We start from the raw sequence: 24,177 nt of genomic DNA, 5'->3' as shown, positions 1-24,177 counted from the left end.
AAATGATAAAGGTAAATTAGATTGCAAACGTAGTGCACATGCAACTTCCAAAAGGTGCCTATGTTTACGCTCAACAATGCCGTTTTGTTGTGGAGTGTGGACACAACTTCTTTGATGGGTAATTCCATGTTGGAAATACCAAGCTTTCATTTCATTAGAGAGAAATTCAGTTCCATTATCGGAGCAAATCGTTTGTAATTGAGGTAAATATATATCTCCAGATCCAGAGCTTATAACGGAGACTTTCTTTTGAAATTGAGTGATAACATGAGAGTAAAAATACTTGAGGAATTTTGATGTTTCTGACTTGGTTTTCATAAGAAAAACCCACGTACAACGTGTGTAACCATCGACTATAGTAAGAAAATAACGATCATTAGAAAGTGAAGGAATATTAAACGGCCCCCAAATATCACAATGTATTATTTCAAATGGTTGTTTATTACAACTAATACTTAAAGGAAAAGAATTGCGAGTTTGTTTCGCCTGTGGACATACCCCACAAGGTCGATTGCAACTTGAACTAATATAATTAAAATTCTGACATAAATACTTAAAGCGCGCTGAAGACGGATGTCCTAATCTCCAATGCCATAGATCAAATGATGATTGAGTAGTGACTAATGCTGCTGGGGGTAGCCGTAGATAATAGAGACCATTACGGTACTCACCCAGACCAATCAGCTTCTTCCCTGACAGGGCCTGAAATTGACAGTAATTTGATGAGAAAAGTGTTGTAATAGAAGACGACTTGGTGAGTTGACTTACAGAAATTAAATTGAATTTGAATGAGGGTACATGAAAGATTTACCTGCTATGTTGAGAATTGGCGCAATGTCAGCAGGCTCAGAAGAGAGCATTTCCAGGAGCTTAGCATATTTATCAGCTGTGAGTGCCGGTGCCGGAACAGAAGACGATGCTTCACCACTTGTAGGAGATGCAGCGATAAAGGTGGAGCCTTCTTTTTTATTTGGTGGATAACCATGCAGCTTGTAGCATGTTGCACGAGTGTGCCCGACACGGTTACAATGGTCACAGTGAGGCTTAGGCCTCTTGTTGGGACCACTGTTACGATCTTGGAATCGCTGAACATTAAGTGTCGCAGATTCAACATTGGGTACAACAAGAGAAGAAATCTCCTGTTGCTTCTCTTCCTGACGTACCAGAGCATAAATTTTGCCAGTAGATGGAAACTGATCCATTAAGAGAATTTGGCTACGTACCATTGAGAAGCGATCGTGTAAACCTTACAGGAATTCAATAGCGCGATCCTGATGAAACCGTTCCATCATCTCCTTGCCATGGACGCAAATGCAAGGTTGGACGGTAGTCAGAGAGTTGAGTTCGTCCCAGAGAGTTTTCAGCTTGGTAAAATAGGATGAGACATCCTGACCTTCTTGCGTTGAGGGAAGCAATTGAATGATTCAACTGATAAATCTTTGGAGCGTTTGATTGAGAATAACGCTCATGGAGATCGGTCCAGATTTCTTTGGCAGTATCACAATAAAAGACACTTGATCGAATGTCAGGGACGATGGAGTTGAGCAACCAGCTGCTCACCATGTAATTTGAGCGTTCCCACTTTTTCAGATCCTCCGAGTCTGCTGCAGGTTTTGTTAGAGTTCCATCGATGAAGCCGATTTTTTTCTTCGCCCTCAAAGCTAGTGAAACCCCACGACTCCAGATGTCGTAGTTATCTGCAGTCAATGGTAGAGTTACGGGGATTTCTGTGGGATTATCTGAGTGATGTAGTTCGAGGGGATTAGTGAGTGATGTGGTCAAAGAACGACCATTTGAGTTTGAGTTTTCAGAGTGTGTGTTGTCAACGGAAGCATCTATTGGATCGATAAGCGATACCATCTTAAATTTGATATTTGATGACTAAAGATGAAAGTAAAAGACACAAATATTGGTTTCTTCCGTGATGTTGGAAGATGAAAACTTCAAGTCTATTTATATTGTACTAGTTCATGAATACAAGGAAGAATTTACATAAAGATAGAAACAAATATATTTACAATGAATGCATATAATCCTAGTTTACATAACTAATTGGTCTTCTTTCCATTCCATGAGATATACGATAGTTATTGTCAATCTTTTGCCTTCTCATGATAACCTGTAACTTTGATTTGAAGATACACGGAAGTAATGCTCATTTATTTCATAATCTTTTAGTCTTTAAGAATAATGAAAACTGTTTACAGGTTGGAAATGAAAATTACACGTATGTAATTTTCAATATATCATATAATCAAGAACGGAAAAATCAGATTTAGTTACCTCCAATGATGATTTCAAGTACGAAGAACTAAACCCCTCCCTAAATCGTCATTTCTGGACGGGATTGAGTACGAAAAAGAAATGGTCGGTACTCGGTCCTCTAAAAAGAGATGTCAGAAGATGGATTGTTATCTTCCCACACATATTTTATATTTTGGCAGCCATATGTGACAGCACAACAAATTCCAAGTCTAGGAAAATATAGTTTATGATCTAACGGTTGAAAACGTGCTAGCTTAGGAAGTTGTTGTGCGTGCGGGGTAGTATTAGCCATGGATTTTTAATGAATCAGCAAATTCCAAGTCTGGAGTTTATGCTTGTTCAGGGAACGTCTAGCAAATTTTGAAAATTTAACGAATAATAACCTAAATTTTTAGTTCTCATCTCTTGGATAGTTGGAATTATAAGGAAGTAATGATTATATATGTGGGTTACAGAGCTGCCTCTTGGACGACCTTCAGAATCTCACGTATGCTAAGTAATTAATTTGCAGTGTTCAAGTGTGGATTTTCAGTCCAATCAGCACAAATAACTGATGACCGTGATAATTACATTGATCCGTCAGTTAACGAGTTCGATTCTCGCAAGTATGCGCAAATGCTGAAGGAATGTACTTCCACTAATGATCCAAATAAAGGGAAGAGTCTGCATGGTAATATCATCAAGAAAGGAAATTGCTTAGATTTGTTTGCTTGGAATATTCTTTTGAATATGTATGTGAAATCAGAGTTAATAAGTGATGCACAGAGACTGTTTGATGTAATGTTTGAAAGAAACACGATTACATATGTTACTTTAATTCAAGGGTATATGCAATCTTTCCAGTGTGTTGAGGCATTTGAGCTGTTTATAAGATTGCATAGAGAAGGACATGAACTTAACCCGTTTGTGTTTACTAGTATTTTGAAGTTGTTTGTGAGTATGGAATCTGCGGAACTTTGTTTGCGAGTTCATGCTTGTGTTTTTAAGCTTGGACATGATAGTAATCCGTTTGTTGGGACTGCACTGATTGATGCTTACTCTATATGTGGGAATGTGGATGATGCAAGAGAAGTTTTTGATGGGATACTTGAAAAGGATATGGTTTCTTGGAGCGCAATGATTGCTTGTTATTCTGATAATGGTTACTTTGAGGAAGCTTTGGAACTTTTCTGCTGTATGAGGAGGATGGGATTGAAGCCGAACAATTTTAATTTTGATAGTTCCCTTAAGGCTTGTGTGTGTTTGGGGTCTCCCAGGATTGGTAAATGTATACATGGATGTGCTTTAAAAAGTCAGTTTGAGCTTGATCCTTACGTTAGTACTGCTTTGCTTGATTTGTACACCAAGTGTGAAAATTTTAGTGAAGCCCTGAAGATCTTTGAAGAGACACCTCAAAAGGATGTGATTCTTTGGAGTTTCATGATATCAAGATATTCTCAGAGTAGTCGAAGCGAAGAGGCTGCAAATCTCTTTAATCAGATGAGGAAAGCTTTTGTGGTTCCAAATCAATTCACGCTTGCTAGTGTTTTACAAGCCTGTGCAACGATGGAGTGTATAATACTAGGGGAGCAAACCCATAGCCATGCTCTCAAAGTTAGGCTTGATACAGATATCTTTGTGTCGAATGCTCTCATGGATGTGTATGCTAAATGTCAAAGAATGGTAGATTCAGAGAACATCTTCTTCAATTCTGCGCAGAAAAATGATGTTACATGGAACACAATGATTGTTGGGTATGCACAGTGGGGGAACGGGGAAGAGGCGTTGAGACTCTTCTTAAGGATGATAGATGCCCAAGTAAAGCCAACCCAAGTTACATATTCAGGTGTTCTTCGAGCTTGTGCAAGCTTGGCAGCATTAAAGCCAGGAACTCAGATTCACGGCTTGATTCGTAAAACTGTTTTTGACAGGGATACGATTGTTGGGAATGGTTTGATAGATATGTATGCAAAGTGTGGTAGTATCAAAGAGGCCCGTTTAGTATTTGACACATTGGACAAGTTGGATGCTGTCTCATGGAATTCAATGATGTCAGCATATTCTTTACATGGTTCAGGTGAAGATGCTCTGAAACTTTTCGTGAAAATGAAAGAAGAGAAAGTTCAACCCAACAAGATAACCTTTGTTGGTGTCCTATCAGCATGTAGTAACACTGGACTAGTGGATAAGGTATGGTATTATTTTAAGTCCATGTATACTGAGTATGGCATCGAACCATGTATTGAGCATCACACATGTATGGTATGGCTTTTAGGACGTTCTGGCCAACTTGATGAGGCTGTGAAGTTCATTGACGAGATTCCATTTGAACCTAGCGTCATGGTGTGGAGAGCTCTTCTTGGTTCTTGTGTCGTTCACAACAATATTGAGCTTGGTAGAGTTACTGCTGAACGTGTGCTTCAGATGGACCCCCATGATGATGCCACTCACGTATTATTATCAAATATGTATGCAGTTGTTAAGAACTGGGATGGTGTAACTTCCACCAAGAAAAACATGAAAAGGAAAGGTGTGAAGAAGGAACCTGGCCTAAGTTGGATTGAGAGCCAAGGTAAAGTGCACTGCTTCGGGTAGGAGATACATAGCATCCTGATTTGCGGTTGATCAATGAGATATTGGAATGGTTAAATGTAAAGATCAAGAAGGAGGATTTTGTGGCTGACCGAAACATTGTTTTGCTAGATGTAGAGGATGGTGAGAAGGATCGGCTTTTATGGGTACACAGTGAGAGACTAGCCCTTGCTTTTGCGCTGGTTAGTACTTCGCGCGGAAGCTCTATACGGATTATTAAAAATCTTCGAATATGTGCTGATTGTCATGCTGCGATCAAGCTTATATGAAAATTGTCCAACGGGAAATTGTCATCAGAGATATAAACTGCTTTCATCATTTTGAGAATGGGATTTGCTCTTGCAAAGATTATTGGTGATGTTTGTGCACATAAATTCTAAAAGTAATACACAACATTTGTAACCTGGGCCATAAACTGCCTTGCGACCCGAATCTAACACGCGACCCGTAATCCGCTCCGTGTTAATAAGTCATAAAAATTCCTATTATAAATATCCTTGTGTACAACTACAAGTAATTCTGTATGAAATTCACGGACTTCTTTTTCCTTCCAAATTTCAGGCTACAAGCAGGCTACCAACGTTTCGTGGTATGGTTTCGTCATCTTTAAAACTATTCCGATTATCAAAGCTTCGTTTTTCTTTGTGTCCATACTTCCTCTTTTGTGCATCTGAACTAAAATTTTCTGCAACTATAGAGATGATCATGTATAGTTGTTTGCAGAGGTTATCAATATAAAAATCACGATTCATTAATTAATATTTATTGATATTCATACTAGGTCATGGTTTATCTGATCTATTTTGAAACACTTGCATTTTTGTACGCTGCTCAACCACTGTTTGATAAAACACCTTAAAGAAGTGCCTTGAAATTGATTGTAGTTCAAGGGCTCTAAAGAGATTTTAATTAGTGGGTTTCGTTTATATGCAGTTTTATGGTAATGGGTCCTCATAATAATTGCTTTATTTAGAAGCTCGCAAACTATTTATCTGAGAACAACCAGTACTATGGACATACTCAGCTAAGCTGAATAGCATTAGCACCCCTATTCACATATACACACTGACACGGTTGGTATAATAAAGGAGTCTGTTACTAATTCGGTGAAAACCACAGAGAATCCATCACAAAAAGAACTTATGGATTTAGGTGAACTGAACTGTTTGTTGGACAGTCATTCTTATTAAGAGTCAGACATGCATACTTTTCTTCTTTTGCATGTGTTTCTCTTTAATATGAAGCACAATTCTTACAATTCAGTTCTAGACCAATTCTTATATCTTAAGTTCTTAACCAACTATCCTCTGGGACCTAAATATAAGCAAAAGGACTTTGCAGTTTATATCTTATTTGTAAACCAAGTGAGGATGAATTAGGTTTTTGATTGCCGATATACTTATTTTAGAGTTGGTGTCTGATTCAACATTATCAGGTCCAGTTAGTAGTTATCTTGTACTTTCTTGTGATTCTTCATCCATTCTATATACACGTAGTAGTTGCAGTGTTTGTATAATTTCCTCTCCGATGGTGTTTTTTTGTAGAAAAATCTTGAATTTGTTGGTCTTCGTAGCCTACTATTTAATTTCGTTAGTTTGAAGTAACTCTTGAGTGATTTAAATTTGTTGAACGATACGGACACTATGTCTCTTGCCAAATAGCTGCTCTTGCATTATTCTGAAGTTGTTAGTTTGGGAGAATTAGATTTTAAATTTACTTTTTTTTTGAAATATTTTTTTTTAAGTCATTAAGAATTCAAACAATCAAGTTATGGGCATTTTGTCTTAAACATTCTTATTTTCTCATAAAATGAACAAATTCATTTAGTTACTATGTACTTTTGGTTTGTGTTCAAGATCCCTCTTATCGACAGCAAAGAACAGTATGTCAGTTCGCCCTAAATGGGAGTACATATTGTCTGTAATCTTATTACGTAGCAGTGATTGAAAATAATTTGTATTTGACTGAAATTAACCATTAGAAACGTGGTGAACATGCAGGGTGTGGAATTTTAGTTAGGCCACTTCTTCGAAGGCCCTCCACCGTGCAAGCGGTTATCCAGTTTAAGACTTTGAGTAGAGTGTATGCTGATTAAATGGATGTCACCCTGTTCAAGCTAGACATTGATGAGCTAATACATGAATTCTCTGATGTAATAATTTCCATCAAAGTTCATCTTCTTAGTCATTATGTTTCCGCTCCTTTTATCTTTTTCCATTACCATTTATTGTGTCTCACAGAGAAAATCAACAACTTTGGTTGATATGAAGAAAATATGGCTATCTTGGAAGTTTTCTTTTATTTATGAGGGTGTAGGCCTAAGAACAACGAGGCCTTCTTCATGCAATCATTATATGCACACTCAATAGGTATGTTCTCGTAGTATAAATCTAATTGATTATCCAAAAAGTAAAAATAGATTTGTTTCTACATCTCTGAAAATCTATGCTGCTGCTTCTTTCTCCTATGGTCCTACTTCCCTCAAAAGTATAAATTGTCTAGTTATAGATAATTGACTAGTTAATGTCTGTAATATCTGCTGTGATCTTACTATCTTGGCTAGCGTTATGTTCCAGTTTCACAGCCTGTGTAGTAGTAGGTGGAAAAAAAAACTTAAGGGCAAGATTCCTGCTTTAATGTCGTGTTACTAGAAATATTTTGTTCTCTTTCTGATGCCATCACAAATGGCTAAATATTTTATGCAGGTCACATGTTATCTAAAGATTCGTTTTCACAGAGATTGGGTGGCTTCTACTGTCTATATTGCCTTTGTGAAACCCAGCCGTTCGAGCCTCCTTTTAGGATATGCTTGTCTCTTGGTATGATGTCTCCTCTAATTATTTAGGCCATTATCTTTTGCTGATGAATATAATGTTTTGTAGTAAATATCTCATAGATTTTCTGTTCTATTAGTTTGTAATGTGCTTCAGAAAGCTGAGAATGTACTCCTTGTCTCCATGATATGAATGAAAGTTGGAACAGAATACTTTTTATGGTGGCATCATATTGACTTAGTCACAAATAATTCTCAAATCATCTGTCGCTCATATTATTTGGGGCAAATATCTAAATGGGTTATTTCTCTCAGATTCCCAAGTGCTGATAACCTTAATTTTTCTCTGATAAAATCTTTGGGAGAAAATTGTTTATATGATGCCATAAATTTTGAGAAGGTAGTATTTAACATGTATGTGGACTGTGGCTAGAAGTTTTTTTTTTGGGTTTGGACTTAATTATTGAAAAATGTGCTCAAACATGTTACACTTAGGTCCATGTCAGCAAGATACTAGAATCTGAACAACTTAGGCACTTGAAGAAGCAACTAATCTTCATTGTATGACTCCCCTGCTTCATTTTGCATTAAGTCTCTGTAGCTCAGCATTAGATGTTCAGAACCTGATAACATGCATAGGTTGAAAAGATTGTGTGCTAGCTTTTTGCTACTTTGTATAGGTCTGCATCAACTCCTGTATGGCAAGTAGCGATTTAGTGCATATGGAGCCAGGTTAACTGGGTCTAATTAGCTGATTTTGTTAGTAGTCTTGCATTTAGTAGATATATTGTCTCTTGATTGAGTTAAAGTTGATTAATATTTATCTGGAAGTGTAAAATGAGTACGGCAATGTGTTAATGACTGACTTGTTTTTCTGCTTTTGTGTTTCTTCTAGGAGAATTCAAGAGCCTCAAATGCCTTGTGGTTGAAGCAAAAAAACAGGAAATTTTAGTTGTACCTGCTTTGGTCAAAAAGATGCTGGACAAAAATACGTTTCTGTTTGGTTTTGTTGATATAAACGAGAGTTCAGTAAATGATAGGCTCAATGCAATCAATGATCTTCAGAATACCTGCATGCAAGTTGCATGTAAAACGTATGTGTTCCTATGAATGATTCTGAATTTTTTGTGCTACTCACTTTTTGACTCTTTTACATTCTACTTACCATCTCTCTTTCTCTCTGATCTATCAGGTTATTGACAAATACACGAATCGATAGGTTTCTGCACATGGATTTGGTAAGCATTTTGTGTTTCATGTGTAGTGTGGGCACAATGATGCAGAATCAGATTTTCCTTTAAGATTCCAATATTGCTTTGTAAATTTTAGATCTTTGCATTTCTGCCAAGACTAGTTGAATGACCACTCTCAATGTATCTTTTTTTTTTTCAGGGTATGGAACTTGACCAGGAGGTACTGAAGAAAATGTCAACAGAATATTCTGCTGCCAAGGAACTGGCCATCAAGGGTACCTTTTTATGATCTTTTCTTTTCAGACTTTCTTATTACTTTTTAGATACCGATATCATACGGAAATCTGTAACAACGCCGTTTCTTTCATTTTTGGAATATACAAGTTCTTGCAACGCTGTTGCAATTTTGTACCTAAAATATAATTTTTAATCCGTTCTCATTGATTTCTGAAGAGGCTGAAAAGACAGTGGATATTGAAAACATAAAGCACATAACAGAAAATAAGAAGCTGATCGGAGATGTAGTGGAGAAAATGGCGGAAAGCTGGAATGCTCAGAAGGAAGTTTTCTACGAACAGACTGGAATCAACCGCACTGGAAATGAAGGAGAAAAGCAAGTCATGTTGCATGGTGAACTTGACAAGTGTTTCAATGAAGAAGGTCAAGATATTGATGAGGATATCGATAAAGAGTTCAGACGCCTTCTTGGTTAGAAGTTAGCTTCCTCGAATAGACCTTGAGATTTTTATTCGACCTACAGTAAACAATTATGAGGTTTTTTTTTTTGTTGTTGTTGTGTTCTTCCTGTAATTAAGTTCTTGATGAGTATATGTTGCATTTTTTTTCCATGGTTTTTTTAGATAACTAAATAGACGTACACAGAACTCAATATAGATATTAACCTAAATCTGTTCCCCTTCTCAACATCCTAACACTGTAAACAATCTCAGTGAGCTATGCAGATCACATATAAAACATGAAAATAAAATGTCTGCCAAGCATGCCAGTGTAAGTGTTCTCTATCGTACTTCATATATTCATTTAACAAGTGTATTACTCCACCTCAGGTTCAAAGGGAATGGAGAAAGAGTGAAGGTGCTTGAGATGAACAATGCAAGAGGTAGGTTTATTTTTGTTTTATGTTGTCTATCGCTTAAAATTTGAGTACCCTTTATAGTTTGCTTCTTAGAAGATCGACCGAAGACCCAATATAGTGAAACAGCTCAGTTATCCAAGTTATTCTGCATATATATATATATATAAGCATTTTTGTTGGTGTTTGATGTTTTTCATGGCGGACCAAAGCTTTCAAATCTTTGGTTGCATCCGTAAAGGAAGTAAGTCACTTGCATGTTTGAAGGTATAGATCAGTGAGTAGGAATTATGGTCTGCCGAGGGAATGACGGTTATGGACGCATAATATGACATACATAGCATCAATTTTAGTGTTGCTTGCTGGTAAATAACACAATGCTGGTGTCAAGCACTTTTTCCTTGATAGCACCGTTTATGATGCTTCCCTTTAGGGGTGCCACTGTTTTACCTCGTTGCAGTACGCCATCAAACTTTGTTATTAGTTTCGTGTTCTTCTGTTGCTTTTGTTTCACAAACTTAGACTGTGCAGTATGCTGTGACCATATTGAATGCTGTTTAGTTATTTTCAGGAGGTATTGAATATATCTCAAGATTATCGGCCTTGCTTATCTGTATGCGACTTCGATTTCACCCCGTGCCCCACAACAATTTTTATCTCCGATAAGGGTTATTCTCGGGAAGATGGTTACCGGCCTTGCTTATCTGTATGCGACTTCGATTTCACCCCGTGCCCCACAACAATTTTTATCTCCGACAAGGGTTATTCTCGGGAAGATGGTTCCAGTTGAGTGTCAAGGGTAGCTTGTTTTATGTTTCCTTACTTTCGTTTGCATCAATAAAGACAGATTAAAAAAACTCGTTCCGTGAGAATAGCAACTTCTTCCTATCAGAATTGCGGAATATGGGATTTTACTCAAATCGCTTGAGGTATAAGACAATAGCTCTCCAATTATGCCCCCAATCGAGCAAACGTCCCTGCCTTTTCTCGAGAGTGCCTTGAATGGATTGTGAGTATGTCAGTATCATCAAATTGGTTATCTGTTTCCAACAAGATAGCACATTTCAAACTGTTGCTCGTGCAGGTTCCGGGATTTTGCCAGTTGCTTTCCCAGCAAAAGCTCTGTTGTCTGCCTGGGCAGGTAGCCATATATCTGCTTCTGACACCAGGGAAGGCCTGTGGAAACCTCTGGAGGTGAATATCTCTGTCCATTATGAAATAACTTATTACCCATAGTCACCATAATTTTTCCTTTTACATACTATTGCTAGTCATTTCCATGACATGGTAGCCTAACTGGGAAAACATAGTTATGACGTGGGGAGTACATTTTTTATTCACTTATATCTTATTTATACTTATATCTTATTTATACAAATACAAGTATATATGATGTTAACTGTGGGCTTTACTTTCCTGATGTGCCTAATAAGCAGGATGACGGCAGACTAAAGCTTAAGGGAGAAAGAGATATGTCATTCCCGAAGCAGAGAGCACTAAAGCCCAGGGAGTAAAACTTGGCTACGAGGTATATTCAGATCTCGAAATGTAAAATGTTTTGTATCCAACAATATTGGTGCACCAATCTTTTTCTCTCTTTATCTGTAGAAGAAATGAAAAAAGCGGCAACTTACAATGATTTTTCTCGATACAAATTGTTCCTCTGAAAATTTGTCAACACATGGTAGCTTAATTATTAGTGTTATAAATACTTTCTAATTATGGTCTGGTATTTCAGTTAGGGAATTTTTTGTTTCCACACTGAAAGATAGGGTGTGGCCCAAGTTCACCTTGAATTAGTTCTGCAATGCTGTCAGCAGAGAGAATAGCTTCTTCTGCATGTAGGTTTCACTTCACTGCTCAGCTTGATTAATTCCTGCCATTGTAACTAGGAAGTTAACCCGGATCAAGTTAAGCCAAGGCCTATTAATCTCAAGGGCAAGTGGCTTATTATTTGCTTGCTTTGTTAGACAATATATATATATAGCTGTATCCAGTGTAGTGTATCGTCACCATTCATCGACAATGTCATCATGAACCTTTTGCATCAATAAGGGGATATTAATCATCATACATTGCTTGCTTGTTTATCAACGAAAATGAATCATGATGAACATATTTAGCAAATACAAATGTTGGTTCTATGTATATAGTATGCTCTATAAAAAGAAGTAAACATTACTATATGGAAAATAATGTTAAAACAGTACTAAACAATCATTAAAAGAAGATTTATTTTGTTTGTTAATTAGTTACCAATTTGCCAAAAGCGTTCAAAAATCATTTTAGTGGATATATGACGTAACTATAATGATCATAAGTTTTTCTTTAATAGCATGTTATTCCCAGCGCTGCCTAAAATGTGTTTAGTGTTCAACCATGTTCATTTTCCGTATCTATAAACTTGGAAACTTAATCTACCGACTTCACAATTGAGAGTAACGACTGTGGGATAAACAAGATTCAATCTCAGCTCTATCCATATAGATAAAGGAAATTGGTGAAAATAGAATAGATCCCCTGCCTCCGGCCTGTACTATGGACGAAAAGGAGTACCTTAACCACTATTAATTTTGTGGGGTGTACAAATTCACGTCAGTTTTTTTATCCTCACATGTATGAGAGGACTACTGGAATAGCCTAGTTGGCCAAGAAGCAAGTAATAATTAATCACCTCATGCAACACATGATCGATCATGGAAAGCACTAGGATAGGATTTCCTCGAATTGCCAGCCCATCTTAGTCCATTTTTCAGTTCACTCGTAAGGAGATATTTATGCACTAATCAATCCCCCCAATTTTCCTAAGGCAAGGGGATCCCTTACCTTTATATCATATGCACGGAGGCTCTATCTGCATACATATCTAAACTTGAGAAGACAAATCTGATCCACGGTATAAAAATAGTTAATGCATGACAGCTTCATTTTCACAAAGGCTACGATACCTGAATTCCACGCTACAAAGAATTATTTCTAGAAGTACTACAATGCAAGTGGACAAGAAATCAATTTTAACAAGTCTGATTTGCTGCTAAGCAAAAATGTACATCCAAGACACAAAAGATTACTAGCCAAAATTCTTGGCATTTCGAACTTACATCTTGGAGAAAAATATTTAGGGCACCAGTTAACACCCTTAAATCCAAAACTCAGACTCACTTATCTCTTCTCACTGCTATTGAGAAAAGGGCAAGTAGTTGGCTAACCCACTTTCTCTCTCAAGCAGGAAGAACAATTCTGGTTCAACATGTGGGACAAGCTATGTTAACATACCAAATGGCAAATTTCTTAATCCCAAAGAATCTATGTCACAAAATAGATGCTCACCTGAACAGATATTGGTGGGGAGAAGATCCAAAGTCAAAAAAGAGGAAGCTACATTTGTTGGCCATAGAGAATATCTGCAAAACAAAAAAAGGTGGGTTAGGTTTCAGGAACAGTGAAATCAATAACCTGGCTATGATGGCAAGAGGTGTTTGGAGACTTGTGGAGAATCATAACTCCCTGTGGGCAAGTGTTCTTAAAGCAAAATATTTTCCTAAAACAGATGTCTTGCATGCTAAGTATCCAAATACAACTTCTTGGGCATGAAAATGTATCCATAAAACTATGGAAAAGATTAAGCCATTCATCTCATGGATAGCGGGAGAACGACAATTCATAGACCCTTGGTGTGATAACTGGATTCCAAGCAAAGGAGTTGCAACACCAAAAGATAACATAGTACCTGATCCTAATCTCACAGTGGCTGACCTTATCAACCATCAGAACAGAACATGGGATTCAACAAAACTTAATGCTATTTTTGATCAATCTTCTGTGGAGAAGATTTAAGACATACCTTTGACCCTTATTCCTACTAGAGATAGAAGGATATGGGTAAATGCTAGAGATGGCATTGCCAATTCTGATTTATGGAGCAAATTGTGGGCTCAGAAATTACCTGCGTGTGAAATTATTTGTGTGGAAGGCTATCAAAGGAGTCTTACATGTGAATCTAATTCTAGATCACAGAATACATACTTCAGATTTTATTTGCCCTAGATGCAAATTGAAAGAAGAAAGTATAATGCATGCACTAGTTTCATGTTCACATCTCAACACAATATGATCCCAATTAAATATCACAAATCATGAGTTCCAAAATCTTACCTTTAATGAGTGGATAAGATACTGGTTACAGCTGACTCCCTATCAAGATGATTCCAATAGAAGTGAAATATACCCAATGATAGCTTGTATGTGTTGGTCAATCTGGGCTAGCAGAAACGAAATTGTCCATTTTTACTTCATTTTGAGATGGATGCACATATATGTGTGTGAAAATTGTCCCAAACAATGAAATTTGGGAATAATACAATATAACCGTTAATGAAGAACTTAAATTGGAAAAACTAGAAGTTGAAGGAAAATATGGTGATATTATAGGATTATTGAAAGAAGATGAGAACAAATTTGATCGAATTCAGGTCAAAGTGAAGAAATTGAAAATTCCAACTTTTGTAATAGAAGCGATTGCATCAAAGTTTGATACTTCAAACTTAATACAACATAAGCAATTTGGAATTTTTTGATGAAACATTGATTAAACACGATGTAATTGTGATGAAATTAAAATCAAAGTTTAAGAGAGAAAACGCTAGGTAACACAAAATACTTAAGTTTCCCTATAATAAGCTTTCTTTCGGTTGGTACAGATAATTACATTTATCTTTCACTTTAGTTTTTCAAGGATTAAAAATGGAAATGTTATTCCGCTCCTCCTTTTCCTCCCTACTCTCCTCCCTGTCTGATGTGCCAGATGAGCTGTACAAAGTCTTCAAAACCACGCCATTTTTCAGTGAAGTCTTCAATCTCAATCTTTTTTTTTCCCTGTTTCCTTTCCTCTCTCTACTTACAATCTACATCTTCTAGTTCTTCCCCAATCAAGTACAAAAAGAAAAGATTAAAATTGATGAATAATTTCTTGAACCCATTTCTCAGAAAGGGATTAGGTTCGATTATCGATGGTTTTTACGTTTTTGTTGGTGGAGGTGGTTCTAACACTTGAAGAGGATCTCACCGACAAAGATCAATAGAAATTATTGAATAACATGTTTTTGATGCTTTATTAATCCTTGAACTTCAAAAACATAATTTTAAATTGAAAAATAAGAATTAACCTCTCCATCCATAATCACATCTGTGTATTCCTATTCTCTTCTCAAAAACAAAAACAGTGTTGGTGGTGGTTTGAGCGTTTGATGTAAGTAAGTATGTAGATGGAGTTGGTAGTGATGGTTGAATGTGCTGCTACTGGTGGATTTTTTTGGTGCAGATGAATTTCTCTTTAAATAAAATTCAAGATAATTTTTGGTCTTTAGGGGTTGAAATTAATTTTTCTAAAAGGGTTTTTATGGTTTCAATTACGGTTTTCTAGAACGAGTTAGTAGTGAGAAATCTTGATTTTGTCACAGTCAGTAACAAACACAATGATATACAACTCTATCAGATCCAAAGGATTATGTAAGTCACCCAAGACATCCATAGACATAATTCCAATTCCTAATACATTTAGGAATAAGAGTATTACATACTTCATTCGTATCTTCCACCACGATTTTTTGAAGTAGTCAAAACATGCTGTTACGTTAACTGAATCATTCATAAGATTCATTTTCTTATAGGTTGGATCGCATCAAACACAGATTGTTAGATCTTTTCGTGTTTTCCTGCTCTGATACCAATTGAAAAGACGAGGGTACCCAAATATACCTCAATCTAAAACTTTTCCACCTATAAGTCCTTTCTCCGAAAATGATTGTCTATGGACTGAGTCGAGACAATACAACTAATCGGTTCACACTTCGTGTGATCGTCTATGGATACGAGGTCGAGACAATACGACAACAAGATAACTTGTGTGATTGACTATGGATACAAGATCGAGAGAATACAACAACGAAGTATGTTTACTTGATAAAAGGTTCGGACTTAACCAAACACAATATGATTGCTATCAAGTAAATAGGAATTAACGTTTGTGTATTTTACTTCTAATTATAATAAAACAATTATAATTGCGGAAATATAAAAGTAAAAGACACAACAATATTTTGTTAACGAGGAAACCGCAAATGCGGAAAAACCCCGGGACCTTGTCCAGAATTGAATACTCTCAGGACTAAGCCACTATACAAAATCTAAACCAACTTCGTATAGTTCAGACCAAGCAACTAAACCTATAGTTCACCTAGTTCCGTCTGTATCCCTGCGCCTCCAACTTGCAATAAGTCATGCACTTGGAACAATTCCTTTGGTTCGTTATTCCAAACAGTAAAGGAACAACAAATCTGTTCGGTAACAGCTCTTTTCACCAAAGTGATATGAGTTTGACAAAAGGCTCTTCCGTTTATCTCAATAAACTCATTTGTCAGGTCCTTAGATCTATCCAATAACAATTATGAAAATAATTGTCAAGATTTTGTAATCAATACTTTGAATTACAAAGAATTGTATTAATGCCGATCTACTCAACTAATCAATCAAAACTATCACAAAGATAAACCGATTATAGTTGGATCCTTTTCCAGCCGAAACAAGTATTGCGCACACCAAAGATTATGAACCCAAATCATAAATCTTATTCGTCTTCAAATCTTCTTAGATCTTCAATAAACACCTGCACACAATCAACTTGAATCTCTTGTAATCAATCACACACAGAACTAAGTCTGTTAACAATGGATTATCACAAGACGTCTTTAGAACTACAAACAATATAAAGATTCCCGTCGAAACTTCGATCTAGTTTGAGTGAATCTTATATTAGAAGAGAAGATTCTCAAGCATAAACAAACTAGGTGCAATAAAAGTTCAACCACAGTCAGTCAATCAAATCAATCAAAAACTAATAATAAACTGCAAATATCTAGTTTCCCACCAACGGTACTAATAGAGCTTCTCAATCCCAAAGAAATATTTAAACCGAGCGGCCGTAAGAGATTTCACTTAATTAGGTTACTTTCCTCTCCGAATAGGCGGCTCTACCAGTAACAACACAACTAGGTAGTTTTACTGGATCTGAGGATTAGTTTGCTAGAAGTGCAAACTTCAATATTTATAGATAAGGAAGTTTGGACACCAAAAAATTTCCAAAACCGAATATTCTCAAAGATATGCAATAAACACCAAATCGGTTCTCATAATTCCTGGAAATGCTCTGTCCAATTAATGACCGAAATCTCAGTAAAAAAATCTCCAATTAGTAAATGCACATTACTAATTTTTATTTTCTAAAGATATGCATTTTAATTGCTGGAAATTAAAAGCATATAAAAACTAAAAACCTTAACTAAAAGATTCTCAATTTATTTCGATCCGGGATTATCCTTTAGCTATTAAGGAATATCTTTGAACAATAAATGATAAAAGTTACTACACAAATTCAAAGTATGTCGACATCTTTACTTTGTAAATCCTTTTTTCATATTTACAATCTTGGAACCGATTTGCCACACTTCCAAACAAGTTTAGGATTGGTTCATCTGACTTTCAAGAACTATGTGATCGATTATCCTATCAAATCACCATTAATGGGTTTCACGGTTCTACCTCAACATAAAGTTTCGGTTCTACATCCAAGTGGGTACTAGGATCGGCTACACTAGTTACCATAAAATGGCTAACTAAGTACTAGGATCAGTTACCACTTCTTATGGTAAAACTTGTGGTCGGTTGACCAAGTAATAGGATAGGTTATGCCAACTTACTAAAACTTGTTAAACCTCTTACAAGGATCGATTACACTCTCTCTAGTGATCGGTCACACCTCTTACTAGGATCGGTTACCCAATGGCCAGTATTTAATCACACCAAATTCAAGATATCGATCTTATCATCTCAGGTGATTACTTAAGATCGGTTTCACAAATAAAAGTCATACCAATACAAAAGTCAGGCCTTGTGAATAGTTTTACCAAGATACATAAACAAGTTATGAGCGGTTATACTAAACACACATATTGGTAATTTAAAAGATTTGCAATGAATAACAATACCAATAAGCCTAGCGATTTCCCTTTTGATTCACAAAACAAGTTTATGAATTTACTTACTTTAAACGAATTTAAAACATTGTTTCCTAGGAAAAAATCTTCACTCATACCCATGCATAAACACAATAGCACTCATACGGTTATGTCAATGTCTTATATACGAAGTTCAAAAGGTAGACGTTATACCTCGTATTGTATTCCTTAATACTATGTCTAACTAGAGTATAATCATTCAAAGCTTCGTAGTTATGTTTTCAATATGCACGACTTGAAAGATAGTTTACCGAATGAAGCAGTTCAAGTCAAATAGTACTAACCTCAAGTGGAAGGATGATGTCGTCGTTGTAGCTCCTTACTTCTTCACATTCTTCAAGTCTTCACGTAATACTTGTAATGTCTTATATCCTAATACTTTCAAGCTAACCTATACGAAGTTGACTCTAGTAAATAATCAAGCGACTCTTTAAATGAGTTTTGGTTCACTAAAATATGACAACCAAACTTGACATACCAACGCTTGGTGGGTTCAACCGAGCTATGCTCTAACAATCTCCCCCTTTGTTAATTTTAGAGACAAAACTCTTATATCATATGGATAAAAAAATTACAAGAATTCATTACACATACGCTTGATTCCCAAATTCAACAACACAATAACCTGTATACATTCAGTTCATAAATGTCATTGTTGACATTATAATAACAAAGTTAATACTCCCCCTAAAGGTAAGATAGGTAGATTTTAAATCCGCACGTCTTTGTTATTTCCATCATCATATGATATGTTACTCCCCTTTAATCAATGCTTTACTCTTTCGTGAGATATAACGTTTAAGCACCATTGTCCTTTCCCTTAGTGATACCAAATCAGTACAAATCAATATCAATATCACTTGTTTACTCCATATATTTCTCCCCCTTTTTGTCACAAAATGACAAAGGTACGAGCAAATAAAGGACAAACCGAAAGGATCTTACAAATCTTACAAAGAGACTTGCAAAACCTATAAGAGTTAAGCACGAGGGTTCCACACACCATTTTTGATAACCAATATCAAAACCGAAACTACAAAGTAATTTTGTTTTGATATGTTACCAAGGAAACAATTTCCCGAAGCAATTTTCCCTAATAGTTTAGCAAACCAAAAATCAACTAAGTACCTTAGTTCCTTTGCAAAACCGATTGTACAAATACAATCGCTTGTTCGATAAGACCAAAATAAATATCAGAATTTACTCTATTTTTTCATCAGGTTCTAGTTATTCTCATCAATAACTTAGACCTTTCACTTTTAAACAAGACAATACTAGGTTAGTTAACTAGCATTTTGTTAGAACATAGCTCAGCTGAACCCACCAAGCATTGATATGTCAAGTTTGGTTGTCAGATATTAGTGAATCAAAACTCATGTTAAGAGTCGCTTAATTATGTACTAGAGTCAACTTCGTATAGGTTAGCTTGAAAGTATTAGGATTTGAGACTTTACAAGTATTGCGAAGACTTGAAGATGTGAAGAAGCAAGGAGCTACAACGACAACAATCATCCTTCCACTTGAGGTTAGTGATATTTGACTTGAATTGTTTCATTCCCTAACGTATATTTTAAGTCATGCATATTGAAAACAAAACTACGAAACATATTTGAACTCTAGATAGACATAGTATTAAGGAATACAATACGAGGTTTATTGCTTAACCATTAAACTTTGTAGATAATACATCGCCATAATCATTTGAATGCTATTGCGATTATGTATGGGTATGAGGTGAGGATTTCATCCTAGGGAACAATGTTTTACATGTGTTCTAAGAAAGTAAGTTCATAAACTTGTTTGTGAATTGAAAAGGAAGTCGCCAGGCGTTATTGGTTTTGTTATTCATTGCATATCTTATGAAAAACCAATATGTGTGACTGAGTATAACCGTTCACGACTTGTTTGTGTTCTTGGTAGAACTATTCACAAAGGCCTGACTTATGTATTGGTATGACTTTTATTAGTGAAACCGATCTTAAGTAATCACCTGAGATGGTATGATCGGGTTTGTGATTTTATGTCTGACCAAATATGGGAAAGGGGAACCGATCCTAGTAAGAGGTGCAGTACATCACAAAGGGGAACCTATCCTTGTATGAGTTGCAACAAGGTTTATAGCAGAAATGGGAACCGGTCCTATGAACATGTGCAACACGTTTTTAGGCAAAGGGGAACTGATCCTATGGACATGTGCAACACATATAAGTTAGATACCATATATATGTGGGGAACCGATCCTAGTACCTAGTCAACCGAATTTTGGAAAACTAGTGTGACTATGCACATTACTCACATGGAAGGTAGAACCGAAACTTATTTTTGATGGAACCGTTAAACCCATGATTATGATTGAATGTTATTTGATCAATCGCATAGTTCTTGAAAGTCAGATGAACCAATTCTAAACTTGTTTGGAAGTGTGGAAAATCGGTTTCAAGGTTGTAAGTGTGAAAAAGAACTTACAAATTTAAGATGTCGACATACTTTGAACACGTGCTATGAATGTTTATTTCTTTAATTGTTCAAAGTTATTCCTTAATAGCTAAGGGAAGAAAATCCTAGGATCGAAACACAAATAAGTTAAGAATCTTTTTTAAAGGTATTTAACTTCAATTTTAGGAAAATAAGAATTAGTAATGTGCATTTACTAATTAGAGATTTTCTGAGAGATTTCGATCATTATTTTTGGACAGAGCATTTCCAGGAATTATGAAAACCGAATTTTTGCTTTAATGAATATCTTGAGAATATTTTCGGTTTTGGAAATTCCCTGGTTTCCAAACTTCCTTGTCTATAAATACTTGAAGTTTTCCGTTCTTGCAAACTAATCCTTTGTAACAACAAACTTCCTCTTTGTTGTATTGTTACTGGTGTAGCCGCCTATTCGGTGAGGAGAGTAACCTAATTAGGCGAAATCTCTTATGGCCGCTCAGTTTAAAGTATTCTTTGGGATTGAGAAGCTCTACGAGTACCGTTGGTGGGAAACTAGATAATTGCGGTTTATCTTTTGTTTTCAATTTTTTGATTGACTAACGGTGGTTGAACTTTGATTGCACCTAGTTTGTTTATGCTTGAGAATCTTCTCTTCTGATATACGATCCACTCAAACTAGTTCGAAGTTTCGACATGGATCTTTCGACTGTTGTTAGTTCTAAAGACGATCTTGTGATAATCCATTGTTAACATACTCCGTTCTGTGCGTGATTGATCACAAGAGATTCAAGTGATTGTGTGAAGATTTTTATTGAAGATCAAAGAAGATTTGAAGACGAAGAAGATATTGAAGATTTCTGATTTGTGGGTTCATAATCTTTGGTGTGCACAATACTTGATTCGGTAAAAGAGGATCCAATTAATAATCGGTTTATCCTTGTGATAGATTGGATTGATTAATTGAGTAGATCGACATCAACACAATTCTTTGGATCAATAGTCTTTTTGGCTTAATCTTAAACGATTACTTCGGTAATTGAACATAAGATAGATCTAAGGACCTGACGAAGGAGTTTATGTTAAGATAAACAGAAGAGCCTTTGTCCAACTCATATCACTTGGTTGAATAGAGTTGATACCGAACAGATTTGTTGTTCTTTTACTGTTTGGAATACGAACTAATGGAATTGTTCCAAGTACGTGACTTATTCATAGGTCAGAGGCGTGGGAATACAGATGGAACTAGGTGAACTATAGGTTTAGTTGCTTGGTCTCAACTATACGAAGTTAAGTGTAATTTTGAGTAGCGGCTTAATCCTGAGAGTATTCAATTCTGGACAAGGTCTTGGGGTTTTTCTGCATTTGCGGTTTCCTCGTTAACAAAATCTTGCTGTGTCATTTACTTTATATTTCCGCATTATAATTTTTTTATTATAATTAAAGTAAATCACACAAACGTTATTTCCTATTTACTTGATAAGTGAATCCTACTGTGTTTGGTTAAGTCCGAACCTTTTTATCAGGTAACATACTTCGTTGTTGTATTGTCTCGATCTCGTATCCATAGATGATCACACGAAGTGTGAACCGATTAGTTGCATTGTCTCGACTCAGTCCATAGACAATCATTTTTTTTCCCCGGAGAAAGGACTTATAGGTAGGAAAAGTTTTATCTTGAGGTATATTTGGGTACCCCCGCCTTTTTACATTTCTTGTTAAGGCATTCGATTAGACTTGAATAACCGAAACCTCCACTTTGATAAGTCTAACTAAGATCAGAATTAACTTAGTTTTTCTTATCCATAATCGAATTGGAATAAACAATTCATCCCGAAGACCTTTTCTTTTGTTAAGTCAAAAAAAATTCATACAAACCAAATAAATCAACTTGCATAATTATTTACCTCAACCGGAAGCAATTTAAACAACTTAGACATTAAAGTACTGCAATTGTACCGTAATTTCGTAAGCCTAAACAATTGATACCAAACCATAAAGCAAGATAACAATAATTTTTCTTAACCGGAAACAATTGAATCACACATATCCATACACAAGAAATGGAATAAAACATCAATTGTACCGAAATTTTGTTAAGCAAAAGCAATAAATATATGCATTAAAATCATGCTTTTCTTAAACAGGAACATGATTAACTAAAAAATTCGTTAACTCAAGCTCCGCATCCTCTTCTCCCCAGAAAGATATGTCATTAAGCGCAAGTTCACATAGAACTCTCCATCGTTGTGTTGTCATCCTCTAGCAAAACAAAAGAACAAAAACAAAAAGAAACCTTTACCAGAGAAAGGTTGAAAACCAGTTTTAACTATTGCAATGCAAAAGTTGAAACCCCGAAACATATATGCTTTTATGCTAAACCAAATGATTCAAAATATTGTGACTTTTTCACATATTATTTCAATCAGAACCCCTTATGATCCTTTGATAAAGCCTACCAACATGGGCTAGAACTTAATTCTGCTAAACCAAAAAGTCACCCAAACCATAAGGGTTCACACATATGAGATCGAATATTAAGGTCATGAAAACTGAAATCAAACATCCCATAAACATATATAGCAATAAGATAAAGCATTCAAGCACAAACTATGTAATCAAAAACTATCACAAGAAAAATGATAAAATAATAATTTTATTCATAAATAAAATAGTTTTATTCAAAATAGACTTTATTGTAATAATCAAAACTAATGCCTATATTTATTGAAGATTAATATTAGTCTTCGTTTGTTTTCTCGTCGGATTCTTCTTCAGAGTCTTGATCTTTTTCGCCTCTTAAAACCTCATCATTGATCTCTAGGATTCCCTTAAGAATTTCTGGATCATTCCTGGAGGCAAAGGCTAACTATTTCTGAATATAGTCTAATTGTCTTCCAAGACGTAAGATATGGAACATGAGATCTACGTTGCTATAGATTTGATCATTTGAGATACTTGATCCCCTTTTTGTCCCACTCATCTGCTTGATAATTCCTTGAGAGACAGTTTTAGTGAGTTTCTCATCTCTGAAGTTATTCCCCATTGTACACAACTTGCTGATGAGGCAGGGGTATCCAAGATTTCTATGGAAAGCTGTGGTATTGATAGATTCGATGATCTTAATCATTTGATTGATAACCATGCCACAAATATCAATTTGTTTTTTGCCTTTAAGAAGGTAGTATACAAGCTTAGCAAATTCTTTATCCCATTGTGAAGAATCTGTTGTGCAAGCAAACAGAGTTGCTACTGCAAGTTTACCGATTAAGTAGAAGGGTAAATCTTTGGTTAGCATCTTTCCCTTTTTCCATTCAACAGTTTTTCCAGTGATAATTTTTGAAATGTTATCGTGCTCAATTTCAGAACCGGTAATCATGTGATTTCCCTGCACTTTGTAATTGATCATCTTTGATATCATCTTTCTGTTGACATGATGGAAAGTACTTCCAACCAAAGTACTGAAAGTAAGTTTTTCATTATCAATATTATGAATATTAGCATAAAAAATTCTTATTATATCAGGTGAATATTTCTCAAACTCGAACATATTTCCCCAGATTCGGTCTTGAACGAACTTCACATAATTGGTTTCTGAAACATTTGGATAGAATCTCTTCTCAGTAGTGAACCCTGCTCCCTTTAAAGCTTGATATCTTTCAAAGCATGTACTATCCACATAGATTGTACGATCATGTTTTTCTTTGATCAAGTGAGGATACTTGATTTTCTCAATATCTCTAGGAGGAATGAATGGATTCAAATCCAGTTTGTCTG

At 35.7% G+C, this 24,177-nt stretch overlaps 1 protein-coding gene, 1 long non-coding RNA gene and 1 pseudogene across 9 annotated transcripts; 2 read left to right on the top strand and 1 right to left on the bottom strand.

Annotated features, from left to right (window-relative positions):
• Positions 1 to 2,190: 2,190 nt before the first annotated feature.
• Positions 2,191 to 5,194, top strand: LOC113278944 (annotated as a pseudogene).
• A 167-nt stretch (positions 5,195 to 5,361) lies between these two features.
• On the top strand, positions 5,362 to 11,915 carry LOC113281375. 8 transcript variants are annotated; one of them, XM_026530095.1, is made up of 13 exons: positions 5,362 to 5,425; positions 6,837 to 6,988; positions 7,077 to 7,205; positions 7,542 to 7,655; positions 8,505 to 8,703; positions 8,802 to 8,847; positions 9,002 to 9,077; positions 9,256 to 9,510; positions 9,870 to 9,922; positions 10,467 to 10,680; positions 10,788 to 10,904; positions 10,980 to 11,089; positions 11,332 to 11,915. In XM_026530095.1, exons 3-9 carry the CDS (start codon positions 7,178 to 7,180, stop codon positions 9,893 to 9,895), a joined length of 744 nt encoding a protein of 247 aa, XP_026385880.1. In that variant the 5' UTR covers positions 5,362 to 5,425; positions 6,837 to 6,988; positions 7,077 to 7,177; the 3' UTR covers positions 9,896 to 9,922; positions 10,467 to 10,680; positions 10,788 to 10,904; positions 10,980 to 11,089; positions 11,332 to 11,915. The 8 variants fall into 8 exon arrangements, with proteins under 8 accessions (XP_026385880.1, XP_026385878.1, XP_026385879.1 ...); XM_026530093.1 differs by having other exon boundaries at positions 10,467 to 10,904; positions 11,332 to 11,423; positions 11,634 to 11,911; XM_026530094.1 differs by having other exon boundaries at positions 10,457 to 10,904; positions 11,332 to 11,914.
• Positions 11,916 to 12,840: 925 nt separating this feature from the next.
• LOC113281377 lies at positions 12,841 to 15,451 on the bottom strand. The gene is made up of 3 exons (XR_003326099.1): positions 14,051 to 15,451; positions 13,226 to 13,299; positions 12,841 to 13,135 (listed from the first exon to the last, which is right to left on the bottom strand). It is a non-coding gene; the product is annotated as an uncharacterized LOC113281377 (long non-coding RNA).
• Positions 15,452 to 24,177: the final 8,726 nt, after the last annotated feature.

This window comes from Papaver somniferum, chromosome 5 (genome assembly GCF_003573695.1).
Source record: "Papaver somniferum cultivar HN1 chromosome 5, ASM357369v1, whole genome shotgun sequence".
NCBI classification, from domain to species: Eukaryota; Viridiplantae; Streptophyta; class Magnoliopsida; order Ranunculales; family Papaveraceae; genus Papaver; species Papaver somniferum.
Note: the sequence above shows the minus strand (reverse complement) of the source record. Positions and strands in the feature narration are given on the sequence as shown.

Coding starts and splice junctions, on each gene's coding strand:
- LOC113281375 (XM_026530095.1), top strand. CDS start 7,178: ATGCAATCATTATATGCACACTCAATAG. Junction 8,704..8,801: donor ATGCAAGTTGCATGTAAAAC/GTATGTGTTCCT, acceptor CTGATCTATCAG/GTTATTGACAAATACACGAA. Junction 9,078..9,255: donor CAAGGAACTGGCCATCAAGG/GTACCTTTTTAT, acceptor TGATTTCTGAAG/AGGCTGAAAAGACAGTGGAT.